Here is a 13,420-nt window from a genome sequence, read left to right as displayed (position 1 = left end):
CCAGACATCTGCTGGTCACTTCGCACGTATCCCGACGTTTTTCCCTTGTACACCGAGCCTGCGACGACGCCGCTCTCTACCCCGGCGCTGCTCTCTACCCCCCCCCCCCCGGGGCCGCTCTCTACCACTGCGTCAAACGGAGCATCACTTCTGTCCACACGCCATGTCGGAGCCGACGCCATGTCGGAGCCGACGAACCTCGCTGTCACCGCCAGCTCGGAGGAGCCGCATCCAGTCCGACGATCCTCGTCCGGCTCACCCGTTCCAGCCCACTCCTCCATCTCCGACGACGACCGGTGGACCGCTCCACGTTCTTCCCTCCGCCGCATCAAGTCACCGCCAGCCGGTATCACGCTCCGGCGTCGAGTTTTTTTTTTCCCGATCGAGCATCTCCAAAATCTGCAGTCGATCCGACCCGGCCTGCAGTCAATCCGGCCCGACCCGCATACGATCCGACCCGGGCTTCAGTCAATCTGACCCGACCGCCGATGACCCGACCCGCAGACGACCCGACCCGACCCGTAGACGATCCGACTCGGCCCAGATTCAATCCAACCCGCTCCAGCCCAGAATTGATACCTCTTTATTGGCAGTGTAGGTGCACCGCCAGTGCACGTGCACCCAAGACAGATTCTTATCAGTTTTTTGGTGTTTCCGCTGTATAATTCCTGATTCTTTTTTTTTCTCTCCATTTCCTTTTCAATGGGTTCTGGAGACGAATGTGATGTTCCGAAATTTGAGGTATCGGTCAAGAGTTCTGACAGTGGGTCCTTTGGTGGAACTAAACTCAATGGGACCAATTACCGCAAATGGAAGCGACTTATGACGGCTCATCTTCGAGGCATGCACAAGATGGGGCATGTAACCGGAATAACTAAAGCTCCCAGTGCAGATGATATTATTGCCTACACTAAGTGGGACGACGATGATGGTCTTGTGATGTCCGTCTTGTGGAAGGCTATGAACGAAGAGATAATTGATTTGGTGGAGGCATGTGACACTGCGCAGGCAATATGGCTGACACTTGAAGGTTTATATACTAATGACTCTGATTTCATACAGGTTCATGAGTTAATGTGCACCGCTTTGGCGATGCAACAAGATGGGCAACCGGTGGCGCAATATTTCACCAAACTAAGAAATATTTGGGCTGAGATTGATGTGAAACGTCCTTGCATGATCAAACATCAGGAGGATATTATTTGGTACCAACGTGAGAAGGAGCTTGAGCGAGTGCACCATTTCCTGAAAGGTCTTGATACTAAACATAACAATGCGAAAGGGGAATTGCTCCGCCAGACCGAGCCACCTAGCTTAATTACAGCTTTCACATATATCCGTAAGGATGAATCTCAGCAGAACAGCCTTCATCAGACACAAGTTGAAGTTTCCAGCCTTACTATTCGTGCTAGATCTTCAGCACCGCCCCTTCAGCAGGCCACTTCATCTTCACTTCATCACCGAGGACCACCACCAGGCTTCGGGAATCAGCCCCGCCCTCCTTGCTCTTATTGTCAAGATACAAACCATGCTCGTGCAACCTGTTGGAAGTTGTATCCACACCTTAGGCCCCAAAGGCCTAATTATCGTCCTAAAGCAAAAGCAGCTATTCAACTGGTCCAGGAACCAGATATTTATGGTGTGGTTGGACACGATCATCATACAGCAGGAGGAGTAACACCCACAGCATCAATAGCTGGTCGTGGTAAGATTGGTATGGCTTTACATATTTCTCACTTTGGTGGTTTTGATACATGGATTATTGATTCTGGTGCGTCCGATCATATGACTTATGACAAATCTTATTTTAGCATATTATCTCCTCCACCAGTACCATATGTTACTAATGCTAATGGTGAAGCCTTCCCCGTATTAGGAAAATGGTCCGTTCGTATTACTCCCACAATAGAGCTTCACAGTGTGTTATATGTACCTGCTTTATCTCATCATTTGATATCTGTCCCATAATTAAACACTGAAGCTAAGTGCTCTGTGACATTTTTTCCCATGTATGTGATATTTCAGGATCTTCTCACCGGGGAGTTAATTGGTCGGGGGTATCTACGGGGCAGGTTGTTTCATCTGGATCAGACATATGCGGGGGAGAAACCAGGGGCACAGTCCCGGATCGCTTTACTCTCCACTTCTGATAAGCTAAGTGAAGTTTGGTTATGGCATCGTCGCTTGGGGCATCCTCCATTTAGTGTTATAAAAAAATCCATGCCTACTTTGTTTATTGGTGTGGATGAGTCAGTTTTTCGTTGTAAAACATGTGTTTTGGGCAAGAGTCATCGGTCTACTTATTCCCCTAGTACTTCTAATAAAAGTTTTCTTCCTTTTGAATTAATTCATTCCGATGTTTGGGGACCCTCCCAAGAGTCTACTTTGTCGGGAATGCGGTATTATGTGTCATTTATTGATGATTGCACACGTCTTTCATGGATTGTTCTTCTAAAAACCAAAAATGAGGTTTTTTTAGCTTTCCAAGCCTTCTATACCACTGTCCAACACACAATATAATACCACAATTAAAATTCTTCGCTCAGATAATGGGGGGGAATATGTGAATCGTGTCTTTCAGGAGTTTTTTAACGCACGCGGAATTGTTCATCAAACAACGTGTCCTTACACACCTGAGCAGAATGTAGTTTCTGAAAGAAAGAATCGTCATTTACTTGATATGGCTCGGTGTATTCTCTTTAGTGCCCATATGCCTAAATACCTTTGGGGTGATGCTGTCGTCACTTCTGCCCACCTCATTAATCGTCTTCCATCTCGTGTACTTGATGGCAAAGTTCCATATGAGGTGCTTGCATCCCATGTTTCCTTACCCTCTTTTCATAATCTTCCCGCCCGTGTTTTCGGTTGTGTTGCTTTTGTCCATCTCCCTAAACATCAGAGGTCTAAGTTGGATGCCCGAGCAGTTAAATGTGTGTTTGTTGGATATGGAGGACATCAGAAAGGGTACAAATGCTATCATCCACCTACCAGAAAGTATTATGTCACTATGGATGTTACTTTCTTTGAGGACATGAGCTATTTCACGTCTTCTGATACTGCTCTTTAGGGGGAGATTTATTTTGAAGAGCTGTATCATGGACAGGGGGAGACAAGTCAGCTAGAAAATATGGTGACAGGTTCAGATGAGATTACTGATGTGTCAGCTACACATGCACCTCCCAATGAGTCTGGTATAGTCACTCCAGAGACTCAGGTACCAGAAGCTGACAGCACAACTGCCCCTCCTGCCTCCCCTACTGTTGTTTATACCCCTGACCAACGTTCCCCTGGTACAGAAAATCACTCATCTGAGGTTAGTCATTCTATTGGGGCTAATACTAGTGAAGCTAATAGTAGACAATATGTCTTACCAACTAGGTCTACTCGGGGTCAGCCAACAAAAAAATATGAACCTACCCTTCAGGCTAAAGCTAAGTATCATGTGGCAAATTTTATGTCTACTAAAAGATTGTCTAAGTCATATGAATCATTTGTGAATCAAATTTCTGCTGTATCAATACCTAACAAAGTGCAGGATGCATTGGGAGATCCAAAATGGAAGAAAGCAATGGAGGAAGAGATGGAAGCATTACAAAAGAACAATACTTGGGAGCTTGTATCTCCACCACATGGAAAGAAGGTCGTAGGATGTTTACAGTAAAGCATAATCCAGATGGGTCAGTGAGCCGGTATAAAGCACGCCTAGTAGCAAAAGGGTTCACCCAAACATATGACATAGACTATGATGAGACATTTGCACCTGTTGCAAAGATGAACACTATTCGGGTATTGCTCTCTTTTGCTGCTACTTTAAACTGGCCGCTTAGACAGTTTGATGTTAAGAATGCATTCCTTCATGGAGAACTTACAGAGGAAGTATATATGGATATTCCTCCTGGATATGTGGCAGCTTCTCCAGATAACTTCGTATGCAGATTGAGAAAGTCTTTGTATGGTCTTAAACAATCTCCTCGTGCTTAGTTTGGAAGATTCTCACAATTCATGAGGAAAATTGGCTACAGACAGAGTAATTCAGAGCACACATTATTTCTCAAACACCAACAAGGAAAAGTAACAGCCCTAATTATATATGTTGACGATATGGTAGTTACTGGTAATGATACTATTGAGGTGGATAAATTGCAGAAGCAGCTAGCCACAGAATTTGAGATGAAGGACCTAGGTACACTCAAGTATTTCTTAGGCATTGAGGTAGCCCGGGGAAGTGATGGTATCTATCTGTGTCAGAGGAAGTACATCCTTGATCTACTAACAGAGACATGTATGTTGGATTGCACTACAATTGATACTCCTATTGAGCAAAACCATCGGTTAGCAGAGTACCCAGATCAGGTGCCTACTGACAAAACTCGTTACCAGAGGCTAGTTGGACGCCTGATTTATTTGTCACACATCAGACCAGATCTTGCGTATGCAGTAAGTGTAGTAAGTCAGTTAATGCATAATCCCAGTATGGATCACATGGATGCTGTTGTGAGGATTTTGAGGTATTTGAAGTCAGCTCCAGGGAGAGGAGTAATGTTTTCTAATCACAACAATATCATTGAGGTTTGCGGTTTCACAGATGCAGACTGGGCTGGAAATATTACAGATCGGAGGTCCACATCAGGATACTTTACATTTGTTGGAGGTAATCTTGTTACATGGAAGAGTAAGAAACAAAAGGTGGTAGCTCGATCTAGTGCTGAAGCAGAATACAGAGGTATGACCCATGGAGTATGCGAGTTGTTATGGCTTAGAAATTTGCTGCAAGATTTGGGTGTTAAGCCTAAGTATGCTATGCAGCTGTACTGTGACAACAAGGCAGCTGTTGATATTTCACATAATCCTGTACAACATGATCGTACAAAGCATGTGGAGGTTGATCGTCACTTTATAAAAGAGAAGCTAGATGGTGAGATCATTAGCTTTCCTTTTGTGCCTTCGGAAGAGCAACTTGCAGATATACTCACAAAAGGAGTGTCTAAGAAGGCATTTTATGACTCACTTAGCAAATTGGGCATGGTCGATGTGTATGCACCAACTTGAGGGGGAGTGTTAGCATGAGTCAAATATACACACCGGATCTCACCAACCAAATCTCTAAGCCGTAGTAATTGACAAATTATCTTTGGTTTCATACTTGTTAATTGGTAGCCTAGAATCCTATAAATACCATGTAATTATTCATATCAAATATAAGAGATTGTAGCTTATTCTACTATATCCTCGCGCGAGAGTTGATCAAGTGAGAAGAAATCTCCTCAAAGAAGGATCCTCGTGCAGATTTGAACCTACTAGATGGTGATCGATTCAATTAATGAAGAGAAGTCCTTATGAATGTGCTGTCATGGGAGAAAGGTTTACATGCCATTGTCCAAAACATTGAGACGGTGTGTGCGTTGCTCACGAAAATGTGTTTATGGAATATCAGAGAATTCGAAGTCTAACAAGTCTAACAAGTTATAATCATGGTCGTATGAAAGAAATATATTCAGTTGCTCTCTTGATCTTTGTTTCATGAGTTGAAAAAGAATCAGAGGTCCAATGAGAGAGATCTAAGTGATTAATAATCATCAAACAAGTATAGACTATTTGCCTCTTCTCCTCTCGTTGCTGAAGCAATGGCTATAGATTTGGGACTATCCTTGGCTTCAACTATTACGCTCCCATCTATCTGTTAGGTTAATATTAACCTAGTAATGTTTGCCTTATTCTTATTCTTTTTCTTTATATTTTTGTATATTTATTTATTTCTTTTTACGTTTCCTACTCATGCTAGGAAAATGTGCAAATGATCGGAAACACGTCAAGAAGAGTGGATTTAGCGCACATTATGGATTCGGGTGAAAGTTTCAAGCTAAAAAGAGCAAATGTGGAGATTTCATAAGAAAAGAAAAGTCAACGCCGGAAAATGCCGGTTAAACTCCGGCGATGAGAAGGTGGTTGCCGGAAATGGTGGTGGTTAAAGTCAATAAGTCAATGAAGCATATTGGTGAATTATGAATTGTAAATTTTAATTTACAATTTAAATTCAAAATAGAAGAAGACAAATGAAGGAGACAATTTCAAGAACAAGATCCTCAATTTGTGCTCCATGAATTGGGGATTTAAATTTAAAATAGAAGAAGACAAATGAAGGGGACCATTTCAAGAACAAGATCCACAATTTGTGCTTCTACATTTGTCCACCATATCTAACCATTCATCCCCTTACATCTCCACCATTCATTTGTGACCTTAAGGCCTTTAAATACCCTCATTCTTCACAAATTCGTGCATTCTCCTTCACCACACTAAAACTCCATCAAAACTTCATATTTTCCATAGTTTTAACATAGTTTTCTTAGGCCTAAGTCATAGATATCAAGTTGTGCAAAGAAAAGTGTAAAGTGTCTTGAGTTTTCACCAAAAACTAAAGATCCTTTACACCCTTGATCAATCACAAACTTGTTTCATAGATTTGGGTCACTTCACTCTCTTTATCCTCTACTCATACTCTTTCTCAACCCTTGTTCTTTGTTCCTAGATTGTGTGGATAAAGTATGGTGTTCATGAAGTTCTTCTTTTGTTAGAACCCATTAATACCATACTTAGAAGCATTTTCTTTCTTATTACATCTTTGTGGGTAGTAAGCCTTTAGAGGTACGGTTTGGTATCATTTGTACCAAACCCTTGGTAATCTCTTCTCTCTTTACTCTACTTCTCTTTTGATGTATTTCATTTTCAAGGGTGTTGTATTTAATGGGTTGTGAGTAGTTGGATTTGAGGCTAGGCTAGCCCTAGCCAAACTCATGTGCTAATGAATTCATTTTACTTTTAATTGATGTTGATGCATGTTGAATCTATGGGCTTCTACACTTAAAATGCTTACTAAATGTGTTACTAGTTTTGTCACCTAGAAACATGTTTAGGTAATTAATGAATCGGAATTTGAACTTGACAACTTCTTGAATCCGTGAGCATGAGTAGCCTTTAGGTGGTGGCTTAGTGTTTCTTACGGGAAATACTAAGTTGCTTGAATTTCTTACCATGAACTTAATGCTTGTTCCATGAGTGTAATTACTCTAAGGGGGTGTTATGCTTGTGGTACATAGCCCACTTGTATTATAAGGTAATATAATTGGGACTAAGGTTTTGTGATTTAATTTGGCTCCAAAAGACTTTGTTAAATTACATGATTAGTTGGTTTCTTGGTAGCTTCACCAAAGCACTAGGGGGAAGTTTGTCAAACATGTTATGCATTAATCTTGAGTTACATTTGTGCATGAGTAAGGCTAGGTGCAATGCCTAAGTCTCTACTCCTCTTTTGATTCTATCTCTACATTTACCTTTCTTTGTTGTTTTAGTGCAAGAATTAGTTTACTTAGCTTAATTCTAAAATCAACCAAGTCGATTCACTACCACTTGTTAATACCATCTCCATGATTCTTAGCTTCTAAAGGGCTAAGGTTGTGAACTTGTAAAAAGTTAGAATGCATGTTTTTCTAGTTTTTCTTGCGAAAATCTAGTTAGAGTTGAGTTTCCCCCAATCCCTTGGGTACGATACTCTACACTTTCCCTTACTAAAACTTGACCTCCTATACTTGGGAGTAGGTAGTTTCACCCATAAATACACATAATCATACTTAAGTGATTCAACCAACACTATCATTGTTGAATCAGACTCTCAATCCCTCATATATGCCCTCAAAAACCCCTTTCATCGGTGGATTGGACGGCATCTTCTATGGTTTCTAGAATTCGCAAGCGTCTCTCTCTTTTTCATCAAATTAACTTGAACTGGTCCAGTAGAAAGGTTAATGAAGCAGCTAACTGGGTTGTCTCTGAAGCCTTACGCATGGTGTGCCCGGATGATTGGATTTCCAATCCTCCTTCTTTTCTAATGCGTATTCTTCTTTTTGATGCAGCTTCTCCTCCTCCCTAATGTACTCTTTCTTTGGCCAAGTTGTTCTTGGCTTTTCTTGTTTGAGGTTTTTCCTGTTTTATTGAAGTTTCATTTTACCAAAAAAAAAAAAAGAATAGACTATGTCACTGTATATGATCAACTTTTCATTTTGAGCTTCTTCTTAAATTTAATATGCATGCCATAACCAATTATAGAATAAGTCAAGTTAATAAATAGACAAGCATTCAAAGATCACTAATCAAATCACAACCAACATCTCTACTATCAGCTGGGAAACTAGACATAGTGTATATAGACACTCATAGTTATATATATCTCTCTCTTAAGGAAATAATAGACGACACACATAGTACGCACTTCTAGTTGATGAGAGATCGGTTAAGCTTCTGAAATTTAGTTAGTGGAAGCAATCTTTTCAGATGCGAAAGCGAAGGCGACATGGTCAAGCCTCACAAGGCGAGAGCATCGGCTTGTAAAGGCGATTTAAGGCGATTGCCTTTCCAACAAACATTAATTTAATTAAAAATATATATATTAGTTTTAAACAACATTAGATACACATAAATGATTTTTTTCACTATAATAGAGGATGTAAAGCAGCCCAACTAAAGGTTTATATGCACCTAGCTTATAGCCAAACAGATGATCGAAGACATTGGTTAATTATGCACATGTTCATGATTACTATTTATATAAGAAGAAGTGGTTTCCTTTGTATCTAGAAAAGGAATGATTTGGTGATTAGATTTTTTTGTACCAATCAGAAGAAGTGGTTTCCTTTGTTGTATCTAGAAAAAGAATGATTTGGTGATTAGATTTTTTTGTACCAATAAGAAGAAGTAGTTTCATATTCCTAGTTCTGCAGCATTTCTGTAAGATGGTTCAGTTGCCATCAGTAAACTTGAAATGCTATTTTTTTAAATCATCAAGTACTTGTTTTAACAGAAAGTTCATTCAATTTCTCTAATCACCAATATCCATGGGATCCAAAATGGACCTTAATTGCTGCCCAAAAAAACATAAATCAGAGGATGCCAAAACGACGTCGTCTTGGCCCACAGAAAAAAACATTGCATCATCTTCTTTGCGTCGCCCCGCTTCTCCTCCGCTCCGCCGCTCGCTCCAACGCTCCAGTGGTCGCCTTTCCATCGCCTCGCCTGGATTTGAACATGCGGGGCTTTTCTCCGTCGCTCCACCCGAAAGCGCGCACTAGCGACACCTCGACGTCGTATCTGAAAACATTGAGTGGAAGTCGACCGCCTCCGTCAGCGTGCAGCATTGCATCAATTTCATCCCCATCTTTCATTCCAAACTGCAGTGAGAATAAGAAATTGTCATAATTTGAAGTACCAATGTATAAATAATTGTAAATGTATAATTAACATGCACAAACGCATAGCATCTAGAAGAACATGAGTTGGTTATAACCTGGAGAGCAGTGAGCTTGGGATTGATACGTTGGCCGTTATAGAGAAACTGGAAGCTGAAAACATCGTATTTTCCAGTGTAAACATCAACAAGTTGTTGAAGAGGAGTATGGCGCAGCATCCTGAAGTGCATGGTTTTAAATTTCTACACAAACAATCAAGCACAAGCAACAAGATCTAGCATCACCACCATACTAAAACAAAATCAAACATAGTTCTTTGCTAATTGATATATTAATCTCTCTAGCTAGCTGGCTGCATACCTGGCTAGGTCTGATCATCAGACTACGTACCTGGCTCGTAACTTTGAGGCATACGTCTGTGGAATTCTTGTCGGAGGCGGCGGCTGGCTTCCTGCCATTGGCTTTGTCTGTATTAAAGAAGCCGGACATTTCTTTTGAATGAGAGAGAAGTAGATATGGGTTCAGGGCCGGCCCTGTTATAAAAAGACCTCAAGGCGAACAAAAATTGGAGGCTTCTACAAATGACAAACAAGAAAAAAAATAATAAAAGAAATCATATTAAAATATAAAAATATCTTTGAAATATAACGCATCTTGCATTTTTAGATGTAAATGTACTAATCAAATCTGCATAATTAAGTTTTTCAACTATGTCTTTTTCTATAGATATCATAGCCAAACCACTCAATCTCTCTTGTGACATAGTAAATCGAAGGTAAGTTTTGATCAATTTCAACTTTGAGAAACTTCTTTCTGCAAAGGCAACTGTGACTGGTATTGTTAGCAGAATCCTATAAGTAATCGAAGCATGTGGATAGTAGCCATCTGATTTTGTTATATAATTCAACACATCTATAGCTCTTTTTGGGTCATTAGATAAATCTTGACACAACATTCGCAAGTCATGGTATAAATCATCTTCATTAAGATCAGAATTCTCACCATGTTTTAATATATCTGTGAGGTTAGCACAAAAATCCTTCAATGTATCTCTATCAGCTGACCTTAACTTATCTGAATCGAATAAAAGTCCAAAGTTTTCTTCATATGTCTTAAACTGTTCAAATCTGGTTAAAGAAACAAATATCAAACACATATATAATATTATGCTCCTTAACTAATGATTAAATATAAGAAAATTTTTCTAACCTGGTTTTGAATGAAGAAATAGTTTGATCAACTATATAGTAAAAATAATTGACTTTAAAGGATTGCCCAGCTCATAGTGTCACCGGTTCACTAAAGCTTTCATCAAATTGTCTTTTCTTTTGAATTGACCATTTTTCCATGAATACCGGTTCAATCTCCATCTCACTTGCAATCTCTTTAGCTTCAACCAAAGACTCCTCAAATCCTGTTTCTCTGAACCTTTGAAGAAAAGAAAGAAGTCGTTCCACTTCTTTGATGACTATATCAATGTGCATATCTTCACTTTACAGAATTTTGCTGACATTATTAACAGCATATAACAAATCATACCATATGGTTATACCCAACAAGAACTCAAAATTTTGAAGATTGAATCTTGCTAAAGCATCTGCATCACTTTTTGTCTTGTAATCTTCTTTACTATTAACAATATGAGTCAAAGCTTGTCTTATTTGTGGTGTTTCATACCTTATTGCCTTGACACTCTCCACACGACTTTCCCAACGAGTTTCTGATAATAGTTTCACTGTAAAACCTGACACATGCTCTTTAAAAACCTGCCATCTCTTTGTAGAAGCTGAAAACAAGCAATATACTTGTTGCACTACACCAAAGAAAGACTCAGCTGTGAAACAACAATGAGCCATATCAGATAACACCAAATTTAAGAAATGACAAGCACAAGGCGTGTAGAATCCTCTTGGATTCATCGCAAGTAGTCTACTTTGCACACCTTTATTTTTACCTTTCATGTTGGATCCATTGTCATATCCTTGTCCTCTTATATCACTTACATTAAGTCCAAGAGTCTTCAATTCAAATAGAAGTTCATTAAGCAGTCCAAGACCTGATGTATCAGCTACCTTCAAGAACCCTAGAAAATATTCTTCAACCATAACTGGTGTAGTCGAAACATTGACAATTCGTAGTACAAGAGACATTTGTTCCTCATTACTTAAATCTGGAGTACAATCAAGAAGAACTGAAAAATATTTAGCTTCTTTAACTCTGCTGATGATTGAGCTTTTCACTTCACCTACTAACAGTTGAATAATTTCATTCTGAATTTTGTGACTCAAATAATGGTATTGAACCTCATCTTTATCAATACGTCCAACATGCTTTTTAATATTCAGATCAAATTCAACAAGCAATTCTATCATCTGTAAGAAGAGATCATTGTTGTCCTCATATAGCTTCTCACTATCTCCACAAAAAGCTAAATTATTTTTCCCAAGTCTTTTCACAATTGCAAGAATCCTTTGTAATACTTGTTTCCAATGTTCTCTTTCTTGATTGATTTGTTCATGTAGACTTGCATCAATTGTTAACTTCAATTTCAATCGTTTTGCCAACTCAATCCAACTTTTCATGGCTGCAATGTGATACCTACTTTTTTCATGACTTTTAATCCGATCAGAACAGTTGTGCCAATCATTCATGCCTTCTTCAGCTAGTTGCCCCACAAGATGTTTCTTTGCTAACAATTTGCAACAAAAGCAAAAGATTTTATCTAAAGAAAATGAATACACCAGCCACTTTCAGTCTTGTTTCTCTCCATTTGATAATTGTTTAAAGTAATGCCAAGAAAAAAAAGACCTATTACTTTTATCTTTTGGAAAGACCACATTATTATCTCTTTTGGGGCCTCTTTCAACCAAAAAATTAGTAATATTTTTGTCTATCTTATTCCAATTCCCTGGATCATCCATGTCAAAAGGAGCTTCGTCTCTTGAATTTGCAATGTAACAATCTTCATTAATGGTATCATTATTTTCCTCCTCTAACTTATTTGGCTCTATATTGTGAACAATTTCAATGTTTTTCTCAATCCCTGCCTCTTCAACAACATGATATTATCTTCCTCAATCCCTACCTCTTCAACAACATGATCATTATTATCTTCTTCAAAATCTGACTTTTCAACATCATGATCAATATTATCTTCCTCAATGTTTGCCCCTTCAACATCATGATCACTATCTTCATCGATCTCTGCCTCTTCAACATCATGATCACTATTTTCATCAATCTCTTCCTCTTCAACATCAGGACCATTCACCTACTCTGCTCCTTTTTTTTGTTGCTATAATACTTATAAATTGAGCCAACTAGAGGTTTATGTAGAGCTACAATCCTCTTATTTTCTTTTCTTTTTTTAGCCCCAGACTTGAACTTTCTAATTCTCTTAGGAGCCATGATAATACTGTATTTACACAAAAAAATTGGACATCAATACAATATCACATAGGTTATTATCACAATCTGATTATCATTCTTTCTATTTCCTAACATAACATATTACACAATTATAGTCAAAGAGTCAGCCACTTAGGCACTTAGCCATGTATATGAAGCTTCAAATTATGAATTATGATCAAACTAGAAAAGAAATAGGCAAATAGATTGAGAGATGAAATTGACATGGACGAATGAAGATCATACCTTTATGAAGATTATTCTTTTTGTTTCTCTCTAACTGACTAACTTTCTTCTTCTCCAGTTCTTCTTCTAATGGATCTTATCATCCTATGTTGCTCGGCTGCCTCGGCAGAACCTTAGAGAGTTTATTGGGCCGAGAGAGAGAGAGAGCAGTCAGAGCACGCATGTGATAATGTCTTTGCATTTGTTAACACGTTAGAAATCATGGCTTGATGGATATATACAAATATAAAATCCCAAAAGACAAAAGCTTAATTGCTTAAACCACCGACAGTTTTCCCACACTTTTTGAAAGAAAAAAAAAGAACAACTTTTCCAAATTCATTCCACTCACCAGCTCACTTCGATCAAAAACACCTCCATTCGGTCAAAAAGCACCTCCTGTTATTCAAAAAAAATTTAGAGCACACTTATATTAAAAAAAATTTAGAGTCCCTTTAATTTGGAGGCCCCAGGCGCAGGTCTGCTTCGCCTTGCCCCACGGCCGGCCCTGCCTAGGTTATATCTCAGTAGTTTTTAATCTTCTCTAA

General features: G+C 39.0%; 3 protein-coding genes across 3 annotated transcripts; 1 reads left to right on the top strand and 2 right to left on the bottom strand.

Annotated features, from left to right (window-relative positions):
• The first annotated feature begins 939 nt into the window (after window positions 1-939).
• LOC126803431 (uncharacterized) lies at window positions 940-2,209 on the top strand. The gene is made up of 2 exons (XM_050531243.1): window positions 940-1,714; window positions 2,026-2,209. Exons 1-2 carry the CDS (start codon window positions 940-942, stop codon window positions 2,148-2,150), a joined length of 900 nt encoding a protein of 299 aa, XP_050387200.1. The 3' UTR covers window positions 2,151-2,209.
• Window positions 2,210-8,984: 6,775 nt separating this feature from the next.
• LOC126803421 (small ubiquitin-related modifier 1-like) lies at window positions 8,985-9,728 on the bottom strand. The gene is made up of 3 exons (XM_050531233.1): window positions 9,630-9,728; window positions 9,338-9,481; window positions 8,985-9,221 (listed from the first exon to the last, which is right to left on the bottom strand). Exons 1-3 carry the CDS (start codon window positions 9,726-9,728, stop codon window positions 8,985-8,987), a joined length of 480 nt encoding a protein of 159 aa, XP_050387190.1.
• Window positions 9,729-9,788: 60 nt separating this feature from the next.
• LOC126803416 (uncharacterized) lies at window positions 9,789-12,647 on the bottom strand. The gene is made up of 7 exons (XM_050531227.1): window positions 12,582-12,647; window positions 12,299-12,510; window positions 12,055-12,179; window positions 10,779-11,928; window positions 10,595-10,667; window positions 9,918-10,356; window positions 9,789-9,814 (listed from the first exon to the last, which is right to left on the bottom strand). The coding sequence occupies exons 1-7, from the start codon at window positions 12,645-12,647 to the stop codon at window positions 9,789-9,791; spliced, it is 2,091 nt and encodes a 696-aa protein (XP_050387184.1).
• Window positions 12,648-13,420: the final 773 nt, after the last annotated feature.

This window comes from Argentina anserina, chromosome 1 (genome assembly GCF_933775445.1).
Source record: "Argentina anserina chromosome 1, drPotAnse1.1, whole genome shotgun sequence".
Taxonomy (NCBI): domain Eukaryota; kingdom Viridiplantae; phylum Streptophyta; class Magnoliopsida; order Rosales; family Rosaceae; genus Argentina; species Argentina anserina.
This window is presented reverse-complemented; position numbering and strand designations above follow the sequence as displayed.